Raw genomic sequence first — 22506 nt, 5'->3', positions numbered from 1 at the left:
TTGTTTTTCTGCACAGTTGCTGCCAACTCTCCTGAACCATGTTCAAGGACTCATGTCATGTGTCTAATGAGAAATTCAGCCCTTGATGTTGATTTCCAGGTCAATGCTGACAACACCCATCTTGTAAAACGTTATGAACTTCTTTTTGATTTTTACCATGTACATTTTTAGGGTCGTGGTATAGAAATTACCTCTGAAATTCCCTAAGGCTACTGTCACACGCTAAGTTTTTGGCCAGTAGTTTATACAGTATTTATAAGCCAAAACCAGGTGAGGAACAATAAGAGGAAAAGTATAGATCATACAATCATATAATGTTAGAGTTGGAAGGGACCTCAAGGGTCATCGTGTCCAACCCTCTGTTCACTAAACCATCTCAGACAGATGTCTGTCCAGCATCTGTTTGAAGACTTCCATTGAAGGAGAACACACCATAGAATCATAGAAATACAGTAGAAATGCATAGAAATATAGCATAATAGAAACACATCACAACCTCATTATTTATCACCCACTCCTCGTTTCAGCTTACATGTACTGATGTGAAACACTGACCAAACACTGATAGTGTGACTGTAAACTAGCACTAAATTCTGAAACTAATAATAAAATAGCTGAACTTAAGTCTGTGAACAAAAGCACGAGTTTACGTCTGCTGCAGCGCCTCCACAGGTGAAATACAACACTGCACAGATTTAATCTGTGAAATCAGAGAATTTCCTTTGTCCCTTTTAGAACAAGACAAGTATTTTGAAGGTGATCGCTATTCTGGTTTTAAATATACCTATCAAAGGGCTGTGTGTTATCTGTATTTTTATAACTATGGTTTTATCTGTACATTCACTAATGAGAATCTTACAATAAAGCCTTTGGGGATACACTTTCAAAATAAAAATGTTCTTTTGTTCCTTACTGTAACTATATATACCAATAACTGGTCTATTCCCATTACTATTTGCAGGTAATGGTGTAGATTGTTCATGTATTGCACAGTGTGACAAAAACTACTGTAGTAATGGCGGGACATGTACAAGAGATGGCGTGGATTGCAGTCCTCAATGCACATGCCTGCCAGCATTCACTGGTGGAAGATGTACAGAAGCAGCGGAGTCCTACAATGCAGAACTGAGACCAGGTAAGTCCCTATTCTCAGGCTGTATGAAGACATCTCTTTATTATAAACTGTAGTTCAGAACTCAGCGTGTATGTGCCCTGTACTGTCTTCCATGATGGTTATTACACATCTAATAATCTGCCATGTTTGTTTGTTTTTTTCTTTAGACACAAAGAAGAGGTCTTTAAATGTAACTTTAACGTCTAAGAGAAATTTCACTTATGACGAAGGTTATGAGCTGGTGGGTGTATATCCATGTATTGTACATTTGTATCTTCGTTAATGCAGATTGCACAAGTGTCTATTGAATCTGTCACACAATTTACAAATCGGGGGTACAAGTACAGACAATATCAGACATTATAGAGTAACGTATCATTTTACATTTTAAACACGAGGAGTGACATCCCGGCTCATACGAGATTACAATGTAAAGGATAGACAATCCTAGTTTTGTCATCCATCTTGTCAAGATTATTTTGCAAACGCCATATTTACAAGTGTTTAATATGTTTAAAAGGCACCAGATGTTACCAGATTCTAAAGATGCGACCTTAAAAATACACAATTACATAGTAAAGTTGAGTAGAGACTTTTGTGTTTACAGGAGGACCCTCCGGTGTCTATGATGGGCTAAATAATCGCCCTATAATGGCCTAATGAGACATATTAATCATAATTCATAAGATTATGATTAAGTCTTTTTGTTTATTTCACTTATGCAGATTAAAGATAAACTTCAAGATGCTCCATATGATGTTGCAGATTTGTTTGATCATGCTGCAAGTGGTTTGACTGATAAGGTTTGGTAAGTCACTTTACTGAAACTGGGTTTGTATTTTCATTCCTACTTCAACTTGTACTCACTGATGGTGCTTTTATTATTTTTGAAATATACCAAGAGAATGTACGCTTGTCATTAACCAATGCTCCAGAAAAAACAACAACTTACAAATGTAGCAGCTACCAACATGCTAGCTTTGGTGACAACATAGCGTATTTGCTACAGATGATTGAATCTACTGAGATGCAAATGTCTTTACATGGACATTATATTCAATGGAATGTTCTCTTATTATGCTCTGGGGCCTAATACTCATCTCACAGCTCACCTGTTCCATCGTCCCTTCAGCCAACCATCAGAGCCTCCTCTTTTTCCCTTTCTCCGTTGCACACATTCTCTTCAATCCAAGTCCCGACTTGCACCCCAACTAGATCATAGACATCATTATGCATATGCACCATGTGGTCACTTGGCAACACACATCATAACATCGGGACGTGCAATGGCATGGCACAGCGTGACATCTGAGGCTTTGTCAAGGCTGAAGTCCTGGTTTGGAGTGAAGAGGCTGAAGAGAATGCGTGGGGAAGGTGAAAGGAAGAAGTGCAGAAGATTGGATGGTGGGCGGCAGCTGTAGCTGGATAGCTGAATATTGAAATCTTCACATTTTTTTTCTTATGTCCATTTGTCTGGCCCTCTATGGCTCAGTAAAATGGCAGCCTCAGTTGGCCACCAGTTTGCTGAATTTGCAAATCACAAATTATAAAAAAAATATGTAATCATGGTAATACAGATTGTTGGAAAATTAGAGAATGTAATTCCACTTGAATAAATTTGCTCATCTGTAATGCCAACATGTACTGTAACAGCAATAAAGCTGGACTTGATTCATTTGTAAACTATTTTACAAGGATAAACTAGCAAAAAAAGTGAAGCAAAGCCCCAATACAAATATATCATAACATTAATCAACATAGAACTTTTAGACCTAAAAATACAATGATGAAGGACCTTTAGCAGAGTAAGGGCATGAATCATAGTCTACGATACTCATAATATCCCTGTATACATAACTTTCCTTGGTATAGAATGTCAGATAGAAGTAGTCATCATGAAAATCTGCGACAAAACAGATCCTTTCTCAAGCTAGATAGAAACAATATCTGTATTTGCTGTTTCAACATTTATTGTAATAATTTGAACACATCTTACAATTAACTTCTTCACTGGATTTATGTTGTTTGATTGTTATATTTTTATGTTTTTTTTCAGGAGCAGTATTACTGACAATATGACAGCAATATTCATGGCACGATTTAGTTATAAGGCGAATATTACTATATTTTTGTTTCTAAATAACAATCTGTTGGAACATCTTAAAAACCATTCTACTCGAAGCAAGCTTTCAATAGATGACATTGTAATTGATGGTGTAACTGAGGATTTTACATGTAAGTTTTCCTCAATATCTGTATATTGTAAGACAAAAGTTAATATATTCTAAAATGTTACCTGTCACATTTGTTTTATGATGCAGTGCATTCTTGTCATGTTGTGATGGTTTTAGGTAGAGGAGGTGGGCCGCAAACTGTCCCTGGAACTGGGACCCTAACTATCCCTATCCTGGGGTACTACTGATGGTAGAGAGGCCCGAGTCTCCAACCTCACTATGCTTCTGTTAATCCCTGATCTTTCCCCTCCACCACCCCATGGAGCCTGGGACAGAAATATGAACAAGACAAAAAAGATAAATCAGGAGTAACATTAACCCTCTATCATGCAAAAGCACCAACAAACAATAGGAAGGAGGATAGGGAGATGGAGGAATAAACTAAATGGTAGCAGGGACCAGGAGATAAACTCACATGTAATACAGTACACCTCCACAACAACTTCTCTCCAAACACTTAGCTTAAGCACATCACACAGGACGACGAATCTCCAATAACAACAACAAACTCCTATTCAGTATAACATCTCCTAAGAGCAACAAAGCAGAGCAGGGTCTGGCCAGGTTCTTTTGAAGAGTTAACGACCAGATCAAAAGGAGCTGATTTTGAGCTGCTTATTTTCAACAACTGGTGCCTAATTCTCTTTTTACAAATAAATATATTTTTGCCTGAAATACAAAGGAAATTTGTCATCTTTAACTTTAGGCCTTTTAGAAATCATTTCATCTTTAACTTAACTGTTCAAAATAACAATAATTTTGACCATGGGTCCCCAAACTTTTAGAAATGCTCCATTACACAATGATTGCATAATGTAGTGATGCATTATTGATATGTACTCATTGCGTTGCTCTATAACCTCTTTCCTTTGTGGCAAAGTGATAAAGTTACAAGCTTTAAACGGAACTTGTCACTTCAGATGCCATTTACCTGCCATTGAAGGTTAATCTGCAGGTAAATAGCATGATAATTCTGCCTGGTCACCTTACTGAAAGTGCAACTACAGTGAGAAAATGAACTGATTTTTTCTCAGGACCTGCTAGCTTTCAGTCACGTGAGCTTGCACAGATTCTGTGAGCAGCAATTGTAAGCATGCCCTAGGACTTGGATAAACATATATCTCTGCACAGATGCATTGCAGAGTTGACTGTCAATCAAATTGATGGGAGCCATTACAGCCGACCCTCACAGTATAGTAAACTGTGCTGTGAGCATTGAAGAACTTAACCACTCCGTGCTCCCATGACTGAAATCCAGTGACTCCCTGTACCTTCACTATTAGAAATTCGGTCAGACAGCCTTGTAATGGTATTTATCTGCATATTAATCCTATATATACAGGTAAATCGTATTTTCTGGGGCGACAGGTTCCCTTTAACATGTTCTGTTTGGTCACCCACATTCCAGTAAAACATCTATAAATCATTTGTATGTGTAATTTACAGTATTGTAGTATTTGATGTTGCTGTTTTCTTTCCTCAGTGGATCTAATACAACTTGCAGAATTTGCATTCTGTGCAAATAGCAAATATAAAGTGGATCTTTCTGATTTACAGTGCACACACTGCGAAAAATATAAATACTGTAAGAACGATGCCAACTGTGTGATTGTTAACAACAATGTTAGCTGCATGTAAGTAGATATGCTGTAACTTAATAAATGTCATCCTGTTTATAAAGCAGAATTACAAGGTAATGCGATAATACAATATAGCAGCAGCACAATCATATATCATCATCAGATTTACAAAAATACAAGATTTTATAAAAGATAGAGATAAAAGATGAAGAAAATGTGTCAGAAATGTGAGCTATCAGAGGGATTGAATAGGTCAAAGTACTAGTTAGTAGCCTAGCTACCGAGGAAACAGAGGATACGGTTTCCCCAGGCCCCTTGCTTGGAGGGGCACAAACGGAGATACTGCTACTGTTAGCTATATACTGTATATATTTATATTAATCTCTGTTCTGTAGACCGTAGGTCGCTCTAAGCCTGCTGTCTACAGAACAGTAGATGATGCATCGGCGTAAGCAAAGGCCTTCAGAGTCCCAGCACGGTGATGTTATTTTGCTGCATCAGGACTCTGATATCCTCTGTGTGCAATGACAGCACATTGATCCGCTCGCACTTTGCCAGAGGACTCATCAGGATCCTGGATTAGGTGAGTATATGATGTTTATCGTTTTGTTTAAATTGTGTGGTGGGACTGTGGATGCATCATTAGTTATGGGGGCCTATCACACTTTGTAGGGACTTCTGTGCTGGGCCCTCACACAATGTGCGAGCTCATCTGGGGGCCCTTATACAGTATGAAAGCTAATGCTAGGGACATTATACAGCATTGAAGCTAATCAGTGGGTCCTTATACAGTGTGGGAGCTAATGTGTGGGCTATTACACAGTGTGGGAACTAATGAGGGGGTAGGTATACAGAGTAAGAGCTAGTGCTTGGGCTCTTATACAGCATGGGAGCTAATGCAGGGGCCATTATATAGGGCAGAAGTTAATGCGTGGGGCTATTATACAGTTTGGGGCCTACCTTGGGGGCTATCATGTGATGTGGGGACTATTGTGGGGGCCATCATACAGTGTGAGAACTACTATGGAGTCCATAATACAGTGTGGGGACTATTGTTATTGCCATCATACAATATGGGGGCCTTTATACACTGTGGAAGCTACTGTAGGGGTTGTGTCATGATCACAAGGGCACAGATGGGCATGGTTTGTGATGCACTTCTGCCCAGCTCTAGTTAAATACTGCTGTCAGACATTGACAACGGCATTTTACATGTTAACAGGTGCATGTGGATCGCAATTCCATTCCCGGCTGTTAGAGGCACATGACAGTTGACCAAATCAGCTGTCATGTGTCGGGAAAGATGTGAGCTCAGCACCGGAGCCCTCATCAAATATAGGGAAACGACCTATGACGTACTTATACATCATAGATCGTGAAGGGGTTAAACTAAGCTAAGTCTTAATTGTTATTTTCACCCTTTAACCCCTTAAATATCAGACAGCAACATTTAAGGCATGCTGTACAGTATTCATTAGCACATTTGCTTATAGTGGTTATGGCAGTCAGGCAGCCCTATTGTCAGTACCATGGGACTAGCTTCCTAGGAAGGCCATGATTTTATGAATTAATTAATTTATTTATACTTGCTTATATATATCGACATATCAGTAGCACTTTTCAGACTTTATTATCATAACTATCCCTTTTGGAGCTTAAAATTTAAATGTCTCTATTAAATATAGGGATTACATGCTAATTCCTTAAAGATACTATCCTTTGGGCTCAATCTCACTAGTGCTTAACACGGCCAAGTGCTATCTGATGTTTCTTTGGATAGCACTCAGCCTAATATTATATAATGGGGCACTGCCTACTAGCATGCTGCTAGTACATCTGATAATCGCATCACGTCCACACATACAAGTATACGGGTGAGTGTGAAACATTGGACTTCACCTGGCTGTCATCCGAGTGCAGTCTCATTTGGCAGACAGAGAAAGTGGAGAAGATGGAGAAATTAAGTTCTACATCTTTTCTGCACCTGGGATACAATTCCCTCATGTGAGAGAATAGAATCACACTCAGTTGACAGTCTGAACCGAATGTCAACAATATAATCTGTCCGATTCTCTTGCATGAGAGAACATACGACCGTCTGACCGCAGCCTTAGTGGGATTTAAACACTCAATGCTGCAGAGCAACAGTGCTAACCACTGAGTAACCATGCTAACTACTGAGCCACCATGCTGTGCTATTGCAAGCAATCAAAAAATCACAAGTTCAAGTCTCTCAAGTGAAATAAAAGTCATTAACCCTCCGTCTGGGGCAATATGTTTCATAACGAGTTTAGGGGCATTGCGCCTGTCCGGCACAGGCTAGAAAATTGGCTATATTTTCCTTTTTAAAAAATTTCAATGCTCTAAAAGTGATCAGTTACCTTAATAGGAATGTAATAAATGAGAATACACATAATCAGGTGGAAAAAAATGTTTAATAACCAGAAAAGTAATATGTTTCTATGTCTTGAGCATCCTCCTCACGCTCTCCATCTTGACCTGTATCAGACACATCTGGACATGGCAACACAAGCCTCATTCATAAATGAAATAAACACAAGACAAAGCTTTCTTAGTGGAAAAATAAGGCCGTGATGTTTATTTTGGGTAACTCATAAAAGATTAACAAAACATTCCCAGATAAATTAATCATGTAAATTCACCAACTATTCCACAAACCAATAAACCATCCACCCATAGACTGGGCGATTTTCCCACAACATAAACATCACGACAAAGCAAAATTTAAGGGCGGCAGGGTGGGGTCTTCTTTTCTTCCAACGGTACCTCACAATGATTGTATTCTGCCATAACACGGCCATAAATATCCCGGCGACAGCATGGCAACGCACTGACAACCAATTGTCAGTCGTTATAAAACCGCCAAAACAGCTGATTGGGGCCGGATTTACCCAATAAAACAACAAATATAAATAACAGAAACATCAACTTTGGTTAGTAACCAGAAATGACCAATTAGCTGTAGAGTCTGTGTGACCATGTGACCCCCCCTATATTCCCTACGTAAAGTAGGGGGGGCTTCCATTCTTCCACATCATCTTCTGAAGCAATGTCACTTTCTTCCCCTAAATCTTCTAGCTGTAAGGGGTCTGTCTCATCAGCAAACAGTATATTTTGCACTTGCTCAACATGAAGGGCATTTGACAAGTCAAATATTCTCCTCGCCATTTCAGAAGAAAAGCTGAAGCAAGAGAGAGAATATGTGTTAGGGCGCAATGTGCCTGAGAAGCACACTCTTATTTCTAACAAAACCTTCTATGACAAATCCACAAATTTAGCACTAGCTATTCATAAAACAAGCTAAAAAAACAATTGGAATGAATAAAAACAGCAAATTCTAACCGTCAAAGGTGTGACGCATTCAGGGGCAATGAGCCGGAGAAGCCAAAACATGGATATCTGATCTCCTGCAGCTCTGCAGCACAAGAGGCTTCTCAGGTTTCACACAGCCTTTAAAGTTAGGAAGGTACTGGGAGGAGGGTGTTTCCCAGACAAACCACTGATAATAGAGAAATTAAACTTAGGCTACGTTCACATTTGCGGCCAGCGCCGCAGCGTCGGGCGCCGCAGCGGCGCCGCATGCGTCATGCGCCCCTATATTTAACATGGGGGCGCATGGACATGCGGCGCACTTGCGTTTTGCGCCGCATGCGTCGCTGCGGCGCCCGCGTCGGGGCGCAGAGGACGCAGCAAGTTGCATTTTTGCTGCGTCCAAATTCAATGAAAAAAACGACGCATGCGGCGCAAAACGCAGCGTTGTGCATGCGTTTTGCTGCGTTTTTGTTTGCGTTGTGCGCTGCGGCGCCGACGCTGCGGCGCACAACGCAAATGTGAACGTAGCCTAAGTGAGCTGCGCCTGTCAGATCAGTTGCCCCTGACGGAGGGTTAAAACTGTAAAAAAAAAACCTTGAATAAGCCTGCTTTTTCACTTTCAAAAGAAAAAAAAGAAAAATTAAACAAAAATCCGGAAAAGTTCAATCAAAATATAAAATTAAGTGACCTATACGGTAAAAGCCATAAAAAAATACAACTCAACATCAGATAGCGTTTTTTAATTGCCACTAAACCACCAAAATTACTATAAAAATCAATCAAAATGTAGTATGCACGCCAAAATAGTACTACTAAATATGTGAGCCCGCAAAGCAATAAATGCTTTGTTAATGGAAACATTTAAAATATTATGGATCTAAAAAATGGGGTCACAATTTTTTTTTTTCTTTTACAAATTTCTAATATTTTTTCAACACTTAAAACAAAAATTATATTTTTAGTATGGCTGTATTAGTGCTAATCTGAAGAATCATGTAACTAAGTAATTTTTAATACACAACAAAGGCTAAAAAAAATGCACAATAAAAACAGTGACAGAATTCCATTGTATTCTTCCATCATTTCACTGCACTTTCTATTTTCTTATAAAGTCTATGATAAAATAAATGGTGTAATTCAAAACTTCAACTTTTTACGCAAAAATTAAGCCATCCTATGTCGATGTGGGGAAAAAAGGTAGGCCTCTTGGAAGAAGGGGGAAGAAAAATGAAAGTATGAAAAAATGGAAAATTGCTATGTCATGAAGGGGTTAAATGAACATTAAAATTTTGGTAAACCCATGTTAAAATCTGTATCTACATGTGGCTTTTACTGTGGTTCAGTGATAATATGCCACTCTGTGTCACTATGTACTGTAAACACTGTATATATTCGAGTACAAGTCAATCCGAGTATAAGCCAAGGCATATAATTTTACCACAAAAAACAGGGAAAATGTATTGATTCAAGAATAAGCTGGAAATGCATTGTGCCTTCATCCCCATCATGGTCTACATAGCCCCCTTATCTCCATCCTGATCTACATGGCTCCTTGTCCCTATCCTAGTATGCATGGCATCCTCCTCCTTATAGTGGTATGCATGGCTCCTCATCCCAATTCTGGTCTGCATGGCTCCTCATCTCTATCCTTGTCTCCATGGCTCCTTATCCGTATCCTGGACTGCATGACTCCTCATCCCCATCCTGGTATGCATGGCTCCTAATCCCTATCATGGTGTGCATAGCTCCTCATCCCTATCCTTGTATGCATATCTCCCATCAAAAAACATAAAAAAATAAACCATCCTACTTACCATCCCTGTGCTCCCTCGCAGCATCTTATTCTGATGCCAGTAACTGCTTTATTCTTGTAAGCAGCACATGGCAGGGACGTCATGCGCTGCTTACAAGCAGATACAGCTGTCATAATTCTCACTGCTCTCCACACCAGGACTATGTGCGTGGAGGGTAGTGAGTATTCATTGCTATTTACAGTAGTAGCACACACAGTGTCATTCGTAGCCGCCGGCTTCCTGTAGTTGCCGGGCGGTCAGGTGTGCCCGCTACTTAAGAGAAATGAATATTCACTTCTCTCCACTCCCATATATATATTTACTTATTTTTTAATTATTATTTTTTATTTTTTTATTTTTTTTTAGCTGTAAACCATTCTCTATCTATACCACATCTGGACCACAATGTGAACATTTCTACATGAACCTGGGTGCATTCTTTGGCATATTATTTGGAGCTTTGTCCTTCCTTCTTCTGCTGCTCCTGGGAATCTGGTTTGCAGTTCGTTGGTATCGAAAGAGAAAACAGAATGAGGAATATGCTGATGAGTAAGTGGCAACTGATTCACTCTTGTAATGTAAACTAGAAAAAATGACTTATTTTTAGAATTGCATAGGAAGTATTACAAAATTTGACGGTTAAATAGCGATTTAAACCACTTACAAAGTGTTAATCCTGTACATCACCTGATAAAGGCTGTGATCTGTAGACAAAAATCAGTAAGTATTTTTGCTGCATGCCTAATAAATGATTATACTTATATACTGCTTAGGAATAATCTTCTGTGGACTTTGACTGCGCACTCCTGCATTCCTGCTATCACATCTGAGCATTGATACAGATAATGTATTAGATGTTACCTGCAGTCCTATGTAACACCTCAGATAATACAGAGATAGCTCTCTGAGTACAGATAATGTAATATATGTTATCTGGAGTCCTATTTAACACTATGTACACCATGGCTAAAGAAACTGGTAAGTTGCAACAATTTGCTACTTAATTGCCACTGTTTGCCAGGAAATGGATGAGTCTACTACAGTACTGAAGCTCCTGAAACCAGTCCGTGATCTGCTATAGTCCTCCCAAAGAACAGAAATACATAACTACCGGATCTAACTCTTATTGATAGGGTTACTATGACTGATGTCACAACTCGCCTCCTCCGTGCCATACTTATTGGAGGTGAGCTGTGACGTCATGTTTTGTGACTGGTGGATCCTATGTTTTTAGCTGTGAATAGAGGTGTTATCAGTAATTGTACAGGAGGGGAGGAGGTGAGCTGTGATATCACATATTGTGATTGGTGGATCATATGTTACCTACTACACCATGTGCTCAATTATTGGGCAATCTTCAATTTTAAAAATGAATAATCAAAATGAATCAAATGTAGTGCAGTAGGTAAATCAAAAGTTTCAGAAAGTACAAGTGAAGTTTTGTCAAGTTCTCAATAGAGCTTAGGGCAGGTGAGGAAGGAATCATGTCATCTTTAAAGGCAACCTGTCACCATGAAAATGCAGCCCAACTTAAGACATCATGTTATAGAGCAGAGAGAGGAGTAGATTGATATATAGATTTATGAGAAAAGATTCAGTATAACCTGTGTTTTAGTCATTTAAACCTGCTATTTCTGAGATTTTCAGTCCAGTAATTGAAATATTCACTTATATAGAGCTAATTCCACATTGCTTTACAACCATTATCGGCACTGACCACTTTGGGGCTCACAATCTATATTCCCTATCATTGTGTCTTTGGAATGTGGAAGGAAACTGAAGAACCTGGAGGAAACCCACGCAAACACGGGGAGAACATACAAACGCCTTGCAGATGGTGTCCTTGGTGGAGTATGAGCCCAGGACCCAGCGATGCAAGGCAACAGTGCTAAGCACTGAGCCACTGTGCTGACCTAGGCAGCTGTCAGTCACTGATAGGCCCGCCCACTGGACAGAAAGTTCCTGAAAGATTAGAAGTTTAAATGATTAAAACACAGAATACACCAAATCTTTTCTTATAAAACTATATGGCAACGCTTCCTGCTCTTTAACATGGTGCCTGTAGATTGGACTGCATTTTCCTGATGACAGGTTTCCTTTAACTCCTTGCCAACATATGCTGTACATGTATGTCATATGTTGACTCCCTGACCTTAATGTGGACTCTCAAGTTGAGATCACATCTTTCCCAGCAGTTAATGGCTGAGTTATTCAGCCATCATATGCCGATAAACAGTTGCGGGTGGAGCAGAGTTGTTAACCTCTTAAATGCTGCTGTCAATCTCTGACAGCAGCATTTACTGTTCGACAACTGGGGAGTGCGTGATTCCACATTTTCATAGGTCCCTTTGTGACATGATAGTGGAGAGCCAATTGGTTTCCCTGAAAGCCGAGGGTCTGCTGAAAGATCTTGTGCCTGTCATGACAATACTCTAATGAACGTTAGCTACATGATGGCTTTCACATGAGATCATAATTATTGCTATACAGAGCAGTACTGTAGTATTGCTGTGTATAGTACAGGCAATCAGATGTTCACAGGTTCAAATCCACTAATGGATCTAATAAATACAGTAGAAAGCGGGAAAAAATTTAATTAAATCATCTTTCTTTCCCTCATTTAAAAAAATACACATATTTGGTATTGATACCACCGTAAAAGTCCTGTATATAAAAATATTAAATTAATTAACCTGATTGGTAAACAGCATAATCAGAAAAAAAAATCTAAAACCAGAATAACATTTCTTTTAACTCTGCATTACTGAAAAAATGCAGTAAAAGCCAATCAAAACATTGCATGTACCCCAAAATGGGATCAATAAAAACGTCAGCTCAGGGCGCAAAATATAAGACCTCAAAATGTAAATGCTATGTTTAAATAGAAAAAATCTATACATACACTATGTTCCAAATTATTATGCAAATTACATTTTTATCAGATTTTCCTAAATGGTCGGTGCAAACGACAGTCAGTCTAATAAAAGTCATCACCCGTTAGATTATACATCAAATTTTATTGAAGAAACCTCCCAATGATAACAGTATAATCTTCAAAATGAATAAAAACTCAAAATGCACTGTTCCAAATTATTATGCACAGTAGAATTTCTAAACATTTGATATGTTTTAAAGAACTGAAAATGCTCATTTGTGGAATTTGCAGCATTAGGAGGTCACATTCACTGAACAAAAAAGCTATTTAACTCCAAAACCTCCTAACAGGCCAAGTTACATGTTAACATAGGACCCCTTCTTTGATATCACCTTCACAATTCTTGCATCCATTGAACTTGTGAGTTTTTAGAGAGTTTCTGCTTGTATTTCTTTGCATGAAGTTGGAATAGCCTCCCAGAGCTGCTGTTTTGATGTGAACGGCCTCCCACCCTCATAGATCTTTTACTTGATGATCCTCTAAAGGTTCTCTATAGGGTTGAGGTCACGGGAAGATGGTGGCCACACCATGAGTTTATCTCCTTTTATGCCCATAGCAGCTAATGACTCAGAGGTATTCTTTGCAGCATGAGATGGGGCATTGTCAGCATGAAGATGATTTTGCTCCTGAAGGCACGTTTCTGCTTTTTAGACCATAGAAGAAAGTTGTCAGTCAGAAACTCTATATACTTTGCAGAGGTCATTTTCACACCTTCAGGAACCTTAAAGGGCCTTACCAGCTGTTTCCCATGATTCTGGCCCAAAACATGACTCCTCCACCTCCTTGCTGACGTTGCCTTGTTGGGACATGGTGGCCATCCACCAACCATCCACTACTCCATCCATCTGGACCATCCAGGGTTGCTCAACACTTATCAGTAAACAAGAGTGTTTGGAAATTAGTCTTCATGTATGTGTGGGCCCAATACAACCATTTCTGCTTGTGAACACTGTTTAAGGGTGGCCGAATAGTAGGTTTATGCACCACAGCAAGCCTTTAAAGGAGCCTACACCTTGAGGTTCGAGGGACTCCAGAGGCACCAGCAGCTTCAAATATCTGTTTGCTTCTTTGTAATGGCCTTTTAGCATCTGCTCTCTTAGTCCGATGAACTTGCCTGGCAGAAATCTTCCTCATTATGCCTTTATCAGCACAAACACATTTGTGCTCAGATACAGCCACAAATCTATTAACAGTACGATGATCACGCTTATGTTTTTGGAAAATTTCTAATGTTTTCATCCCTTCACCAAGGCATTGCACTATTTGATGCTTTTCAGCAGCAGAGAGATCCTTTTTCTTTACCATGTTACTTGAAAACTGTGACCTGCTTAATAATATGGAACATCATTTTTAAGTAGTTTTTCTTTAAATAGAATCACCTGGAAAACCAATTGTCACATGTGTTTAAGATTGATTTCAGTGATCCATTGAGCCCTGAGTCACAATACCATCCACGAGTTTATTTGAAAAACAAAACAATTAAATCTTTATGACACTTAAATCCAATTTGCATAATAATTTGGAACACAGTGTATTTGGTATCTCCCTAATCATACTAACCTGGAGAATCATATTTTCAGGTAATTTTTTTTAACGTATAGTTAACATGGTAAATAAAAAAACTATTTTTTTGCAATTTCACTTGGAATTTTTTTCTGATTTATAGTACGTCACATGATAAAAATAATCACGTTGTTCAAAAGTATATCTTACCCTGCTAAAAACGCCTTCATAAGGCTGGGTGGACAAAAAAAATAAAAAAATTGTTATATCTCTTGGAAGAAGAGGAGAAAAGAAAATTGGATAATAGTTATGTCATTAAGGGGTTAAGCAATGGAGACTTCATTGTAGGCAATGAAGCATTGCTATGCAAAGAAATGCTGATTTTCTTGAAGATGGTGACTTTTTCTGTACCAATGCTTGAAGAAAGTGTCTTCTAAAACTGACAGAAGGTTTGGCAGTTTGAGTCCATCTTCGACACAAAATGGTCCAACTAACTTCTCTTTAAAGGGAACTCATCACCCCCAAAATCGAAGGTGAGCTAAGCCCACCAGTATCAGGGGCTTATCTACAGCATTCTGTAATGCTGTAGATAAGCCTCCAATGTATCCTGAAAGATGAGAAAAAGAGGTTAGATCATACTCACCCAGGGGCGGTCCCGGTCCGGTTCTGGTCCGATGGACGTCGTGGTCCGGTCCGGGGTCTCCCATCTTCCTAAGATGACATCCTCTTCTTGAATTCACGCTGCAGCTCCGGCGCAGGCGTACTTTGTCTGCCCTGTTGAGGACAGAGCAAAGTACTGCAGTGCGCAGGCGCCGGGCCTCTCTTTAAAAATACCAGCCAATAGCAGTACTCCACCTCCACCTTGGTGGTGTGAATGTTTGTGACAGTTTGTGATCCAGCCAAGGGCCCATCCATTTGCCCATTAAGAGTCACTCACATCTCATCAGTCCATAAAACCTTTAAATAATCTGACATCATATATCAGCCCAGTCTAATTTTTTTCAACACTTTTTTGGGACCATGTTGACTATTGGCAACAAAACTCTTGATGGTTCTGTGATCACACCTAAATATGTAAGTAGTTTCAAGAGAGCTGTATCTCCCTGTAAGACTAGTAACAATTTTTTTATTTTTCTGTAAGTTAAGTATCTTATTTTACAGATTTTGCCTGAGGAAAACAAGCTCCCTAATATTTCTGCACACCTTAATAATAGAGAGTGTTGTATCCTGAGGCCTCACCTTCCCTCATTACACAAATACAGATCACCTGATCTGCTTCATCCATTCTCGTTTATACAATTTGCATTTGGAAAACATGCATAAAATTGATGAAATGGTCAAAATAGTAATTTGCCTAATAATTCTACACACAATGAATATACAGAGGTGACTACAACATTCTTTATATTGCATAAGAGGAGGAGGGGGAAGCGAGATCAGCTCACTAAGTGCGGGGAAAAAACTGTTACCTCTATAAATGTAGCGGTGCACAGACTCCAGACTGACTTTTGAGCATTAACAGCACGAGAAATCAAATTCCAGCATCCGTAAAAGGTAAAAATATGTCAGGTCTCTGGCTGACCCCAAAGTTATACACCGACTCACACAATGGAGAAGATGGAGAAATTAACAGGGAAAAGTAAAATCCTGATCAGATCCTTTACCCTCCCTATTTCCCTTTTTATTATTTTATCCATTTTCCATTCCCGTTTACTTTCTCTCTTTTCCATCAATCCTAATTTCCCGTATTCCTTCACGATCTAAAGTTTATCCTTACCCATCTTACCTTTTGTTTCACTCCCTTTTTGCTCTTTCCCCTTCTTATTTCTTATTTTTTTCTTATTTAAAGATTGGAAATTTTCTAGAATGTTTCACTGATATTTCTTATTGATTAACCCCTTCATGACCGGAGCTTTTTTCGGTTTTGCGGGGGTTTTTTTCCGCTCCACTTCTTTCCAGAGACATAACTTTTTTACTTTTCTGTCAGTATGGACATGTGAGGGCTTTTTTTTTTTTGCTGGACGAGTTGTACTTTTAAACGACTCTCAACGCGTTTCTGGAGACTAAGCTCCCTTAATCAAAATAATAATTCTGTCAAGATTAAGTGAGCTTAGTCTCCAGAAACGCGTTGAGATTTTTACCCATATGGTTCGTGCTGAGGTCTGTATCCTCCATGTTTAAAGTTTGTGAATAAAGAAAACTCTTTTTTACGGACTCGGTGAAGCTGGACATTCTTTTCTTTTTTTTACTTTATACGCCTGGACACAGCGGGTCCGTGCTCCCGAGGTTTGGTTTATGCATCACGGGTGAGCTGGTTTATATTCCTTCTTTCTGACTTTTAAACGACACCTTTAATTTTAGCAAGTTGCGTACTCGAAAACGGGAAAAAAAATCCACGTATGGTAAAATTGCAAAAAAAGTGCAATCCCACATTTGTTTTTTGTTTGGCTTTTTTGCTAGGCTAAAACTGAAAGAAATTTCAAAGTTTGTTAAAAAAAAAATGCTCAGTTTTCTGAAACTTGTAGCGTCTCCATTTTTCTTGATCTCAGGTTGGGTGAGGGCTTATTTTTTTGTGCCGAGCTGACATTTTTATTGATACCATTTTGCTTCAGATATGATCTTTTGATCGTCCGTTATTGTAGTTTAATGCAATGTCGTGGTGACCCAAAAAACTTAATTCTGGAGTTTTGATTTTTTTTCTCGCTACGCCATTTAGTGAACAGGTTAGTCCTTTCTTTTATTGATAGATCGGGCGATCCTGAACATGACGATACCAAATATGCATAGGTTTGAGGGTTTATTTTATTTTATGTTTTTTATTTTTTTATATTTTTAAAAACCTTTTTATATAACTTTTGGCATGCTTCAGTAGCCTCCATGGGAGGCCAGAAGTTGCCACAACTTGATCGGCTCTGCTACATAGAGGCGATGCTCAGATCACCTCTATGTAGCTGAATTACTACATTGCTATCAGCACCGACCATTGGGTGGCACTCATAGCAATCCGCCATCAACAACCATAGAGGTCTTAAGGAGACCTCTGGTTGTTATGCAGATGCACAATCACCCCTGATCACGTGACGGGGTCAGCGGTACGCATATTTCTGGCCCGATGGCTGGAGGTGCGCATTGAATGCTGCTGTCAGAGTTTGACAGCAGCATTTAACTAGTTAATAGGCACGAGTGGATCACAATTCCACCCACGTCTATTACGGGCACATGTCAGCTGTTCAAAACAGCTGACATATCCCGACTTTGATGCGGGTTATCCCGTCCGATGTCAGTAAGGGGTTAATATTTTTGGTTATAATATAGAATAATCCTTTTCAGCTATACGTTGATTACCTTCCCCTTTATTATAAAAAATCCCTAAATAAAAATTATTGAAATGAAGATTGATCAATTAAGTTCTCCATCTTCTCCGCACATATGGTGCGGTTCTCGCATGTGAGTGGATCTGATCACAGAACAGTGATACTCAGCTCACGCTCGCAGCAGAATTTCAGCTGAGAGACATTTGGATATAGCATCCGATTCTCTCGCATGAGAGGATTATTGGATGCTACTCACCAATGTGAGCGAGCCCTACGAGACACATGCTGACTATGTAAAATAGCTGACATCTGTCCCAATTGGAGGGCGCTCACCACATAAGTCTGCATCACACTTGTGGACTCGAAAATGGATGAATGATTACATTTTTTTGTGTGAAGGGATTAAGCACAAGTCATTTTCTGATTATTCATTTTGATATCAAGATATTGGGGCTGGATAATCCCACCAAACAAAGAGGTTACACTAAAAGGGCTATTCACAGAACAGCTAGTTAAATCACAATCCATAGAGTAAGGAATAACTTACTGATTGCTTGGGGTCTCAGCTTGTGAACCCCCAGTGATTCTTAGGCTACTTTCACACTAGCGTTTTTGGCTGCACGTTGCAATGCGTCGTTTAGGAGAAAAACGCATCCTGCAAAGTTGTCAGCAGGATGCTTTTTTTCCCCTTAGACTAACATTACCGACGCATTGCGACGTATAGCCACACGTCGCAACCGTCGTGCAACGGTTGCGTCGTGTTTTGGCGCACCACCGCCACAAAAAAACGTTACATGTAACTTTTTTTGTGCGTCGGGACTGCCATTTTCGACCGCGCATGCTCGGCTGAAACTCCGCCCCCTCCTCCCCGGACCTTACAATGAAGCAGCGGAAGCGTCTTAAGACTGCTTCCGCTGTCAACGTCGGGCATTTTCTTCAGAGTATGCATCGGTATGTCGGGCCGACACAGCGTGACAGCCCCGTACCGACGCTAGTGTGAAAGCAGCCTTAGGCTATGTAGGAAATATAGCTGCAGCCAACACATAGGATTTGCTGTAATTTTTGCTGCATTTTAGCTGCATTTTTCTCTTCTTTCTGCATTTTTTAGGATCCCATATTTCAGCTTTACTTCCACCTTGAAAGTATGCACAATACAAGGTGTTAGGCCAAACATGTCTAGCTTCTTTTTATTTAAGTGGTGAAAAAAAATCCAAAGTTTGCAACAAAAAAAAAGCATTATGGTCAGAGACCCATAGGGTCTCCATTTTTTGGGATCTGGGGCTGACTGAGGGCTTATTTTTTGCAAGCCAAACCAACACTTTTAGTGATTTGGGGATATATACAATGTTTTGCCTGTTATTGAATTTTATTACAATGCTGCGGCAACTAAAAAAAGTACCTGTGGTGGTTTGATTTCTTTTTTCTTGTTACACTGCATAACTATTGGATTCATTATTTTTATATTTTGATAGATCATGTGTTTCTGAATGCAGCAATACCAACTGTGTACCATTTTGACATATGTCTGATGAATGGCAACCTATGGATTAATTTCAGACACGCACTGGGGTTTTTCCTTATTTATTTGTCAAACATTGTTCACAATGCTTATACTTTTTTAATTTTGTAGTAACTTCTGCATGCTCTTTTTCACATTATGTAATAATATTTTTTTGGATTTGTCTTACTCAGAACGTATGAATCTCGATTTAGCTGGAAAACATCTCTATTCTCATGTAAGTAAAGATCTTATTTCCTGACTTTATTACATATATTTCAATTTATTAATATTGCATTGCTTATGTTATTATTTCACATGTTGATCCATTTTTTAGCCTTTGAGCGGCTTGGAGAATTAGACATTCCAACTTCAGATGAAGAGAATAAACCTCCACATTTGGTCGACTGGAAACCTCAGCTTGAAAAGGTCAACTCTTCAACCGAGGTATGATAGCTAATATGTTACATCATCATAACAACAGTACAGATTAGGAAATCCATTCATCTGTTTCATTCAGATGAAGCAAATTCATGCCAGTAATCTATTACATGACAGACACCAGCAGTTGCAGACAAACCCTAATGACTTATCATCGGGTCTGTCAGGTTTTGGTAATTTTATTTTCGCAAAAATAATTGTGTAACTTGCCATTTATATTGTCATGGTAGCAGCAATGAATAAATGGAGAGGTAGAGAGTATACTTTGCAGGAAAGGCCCACTAAGGTCTGACATTGCATCACCACCTGCAGCCATGTCGGAGAAAGCAATACAGAAATTAGTTATCAACACAGTACAACATGAACCTCTAAGGGTGTGAACATTTTCTTTTTGATAGAAGTGCATACAACATTAAAAGGTCTAATGCAGGGATTCACAAAGCTTTTCTAGTTCATCTTGTCAGATTAAAACTATTCCAAGGGCTGAAGCAAAAACATATAGGGGTATTACCATCTGAGACATTGATGACACATTGAAAGTATGTGCCCTAAATGTAAAACAATTGGCGATTCCAATTCCAGCATGGACTCTAACCTATCAGGAGAATAAAGGTCATCTTCATTCCCATTCATACTGCAGAAGGACAGAGACTATGTATGTGGCTCTCTTCAATGTAGTTTAATAGACAGCAGCTGATGCATGGCCACCTGTCCATCTAATATACTCCTTACTGAAGTCAGAAGATCACCATTCTGTTAAAAAATGGGGTCCCAACTATTGCCACACAGTGCCCCATTGGTACTTATCTGTTCCTGCTTCCTTGCACCACTCCAGTTGACATGGAAAGTGGGAACAGCCACCAGACACAGACAAGAATGTCTGTGATCAGACGGCTGAGAGGCCACACAGAATCGGATTGTAGGCTGCTTTGGCCCAATGGTCTCAGATTGTGCATTGCTGGTTTAAGGCAATATTTGCCTACAGTGCTCCTTGCAGTTTATTCAGGGGGCCTAAGGCAGGAAGAAGCATTTTATGTGCAGGTCCCTTCACAGGACACCCGGATGTGCTGGTTAACCATTCCTACCCTGTACAGGCCAGAATAGAGGAAAATTGGTAAAATGCGCAGGTTTTTGGAATGACTGGTCTAAAGGATCTAAAATGTAAAAAAAATTTTCACTGATAATTCTTTGCATGTTTTCTTCCAGGTCAAGATAAAGCGACCAGAAATTAAAAGTGACTCATTCAAAAAGGAATAGAAATCTGAACAAATTGAATATATTTCTGTCATGTTTTAGCTGAGTATCTAAAATTCAGATATCTTTTTTGTGCAGAGAACAAAGATTTTATAATGATTGAAAGACATATTTGATTATGAATGTATAAGATACTGAACTCCCTGTATTGGGATTGCACTTTGTAAAATACATTAAGATATTTATTAGATATGAACCCTATCCTTAGGGACACAATGCTGCCTTATCAGACCTGTTCATTTGTGTTTTACAATATTGCCCAAATTCCCATAATTAATGAGCATTTAACTCCTATAACATTTCTTGTTTTACTCAAATGAAATTGTTCACAAGCCGGCCCTGCAGGTATTGTTTGCTTTAACTGTAATTATGGGTTGAAAAATTGGAAGTCATGATATCTTTTTTTATGTTATTCAGTCCTGTTTAATTATGTTCAAGAATAAAATTGGAAAAAAATTGAGATTTCTCAACATTATAATACACTGTTTTCTTTGTCTGCCTTTAGTAATGAGAAATCTATTTTTGTATTAGATTTGTATAAGTATTGATTTAAAAAATATTATATGTTACCTTCTAAATGTTCAATTTAAGAAACAATGCATTAGTCCTCATTATGTACAATATATAGTGATTTTAACAAATTGTTGAATTGAAATAATTACCGTGTATTCCTCCTAATTCTAATAAAACAATATGCATATTAATTTAAGTTGCGATGTAAATTTCTTTGATGAAATAGTACTGTACATTGTATATTGTACAAAAAGAGTTATGCACTTTGTTAGACCAAACTTATATCGAGGAGCCTCCATAGAACAAATTGCGCTCCAACAAAAAGAAATGAAAAAGGGGTTTCATCACTTGTCTTAATTCTGGCTCACTTCTCTTTATCAGATATTTAAGCAGTAGGACGAGATCATTAATTGTAATCCAATCTTCTGTTTTTATGCTACAGAAGGAAAGCTAACCTCATAATTCTCAGTTCGGTGCCTCTTGTCTGAATGCCTTAGCTTCCCATTCTCATCAGACTGTTTTCACATCTGCATTATAAACTCTGCATTATATTTTACCTCAAAATGCCAAAGTAGTGCAGCATTGGTAGGCCATTTTGTCTTCTCAAAACAACAGGTACCATGACCTCATTTTAGTTTTTCAGTCCCTGGATGAAAGGACTGGATTATTCTTCATCCTTTTTCATAAAAAAATGGACCTGTGACCATGAACCCCATAGATACTGTAAGTGAAAGTCAATGTCAAAGAGAAAATGTCTTAGCCAGTCATGTCATTAAATATTTTAATTTCGGTGATTATACTGAATATACAGAGGTGAGTTTTTTTTATCATGTGTAATACTCTACCATCTTAATAAATGCAGAGATCAACCATGATAGATAAATCCCTGTTCTTGGATTTATTGTTTCACATGTGAGGGACATTATGAAGCAGACAAACGGGATGTAATTTGCTGCAGAAGGCGATGAAGATGTGTTATAGGCCTTGCATAACA

The 22506-nt window shown here is 38.8% G+C and overlaps 1 protein-coding gene across 1 annotated transcript in view; it reads left to right on the top strand.

Annotated features, from left to right (window-relative positions):
• LOC143803979 (uncharacterized) overlaps nt 1–21931 on the top strand; it is a 41959-nt gene extending 20028 nt beyond the window's left edge. The window contains exons 8-16 of the mRNA XM_077281731.1: nt 962–1135; nt 1282–1355; nt 1840–1922; nt 3171–3349; nt 4832–4982; nt 10421–10603; nt 19499–19542; nt 19642–19751; nt 20952–21931. Of these exons, the coding sequence (XP_077137846.1) occupies nt 962–1135; nt 1282–1355; nt 1840–1922; nt 3171–3349; nt 4832–4982; nt 10421–10603; nt 19499–19542; nt 19642–19751; nt 20952–21002 (1049 nt within the window). The 3' untranslated portion in view covers nt 21003–21931. The remainder of the gene's footprint in view (nt 1–961; nt 1136–1281; nt 1356–1839; nt 1923–3170; nt 3350–4831; nt 4983–10420; nt 10604–19498; nt 19543–19641; nt 19752–20951) is intronic.
• The last annotated feature ends 575 nt before the right edge of the window (nt 21932–22506 follow it).

The sequence above is a fragment of the Ranitomeya variabilis genome, chromosome 2 (genome assembly GCF_051348905.1).
Source record: "Ranitomeya variabilis isolate aRanVar5 chromosome 2, aRanVar5.hap1, whole genome shotgun sequence".
Lineage (NCBI taxonomy): Eukaryota > Metazoa > Chordata > Amphibia > Anura > Dendrobatidae > Ranitomeya > Ranitomeya variabilis.
Note: the sequence above shows the minus strand (reverse complement) of the source record. Positions and strands in the feature narration are given on the sequence as shown.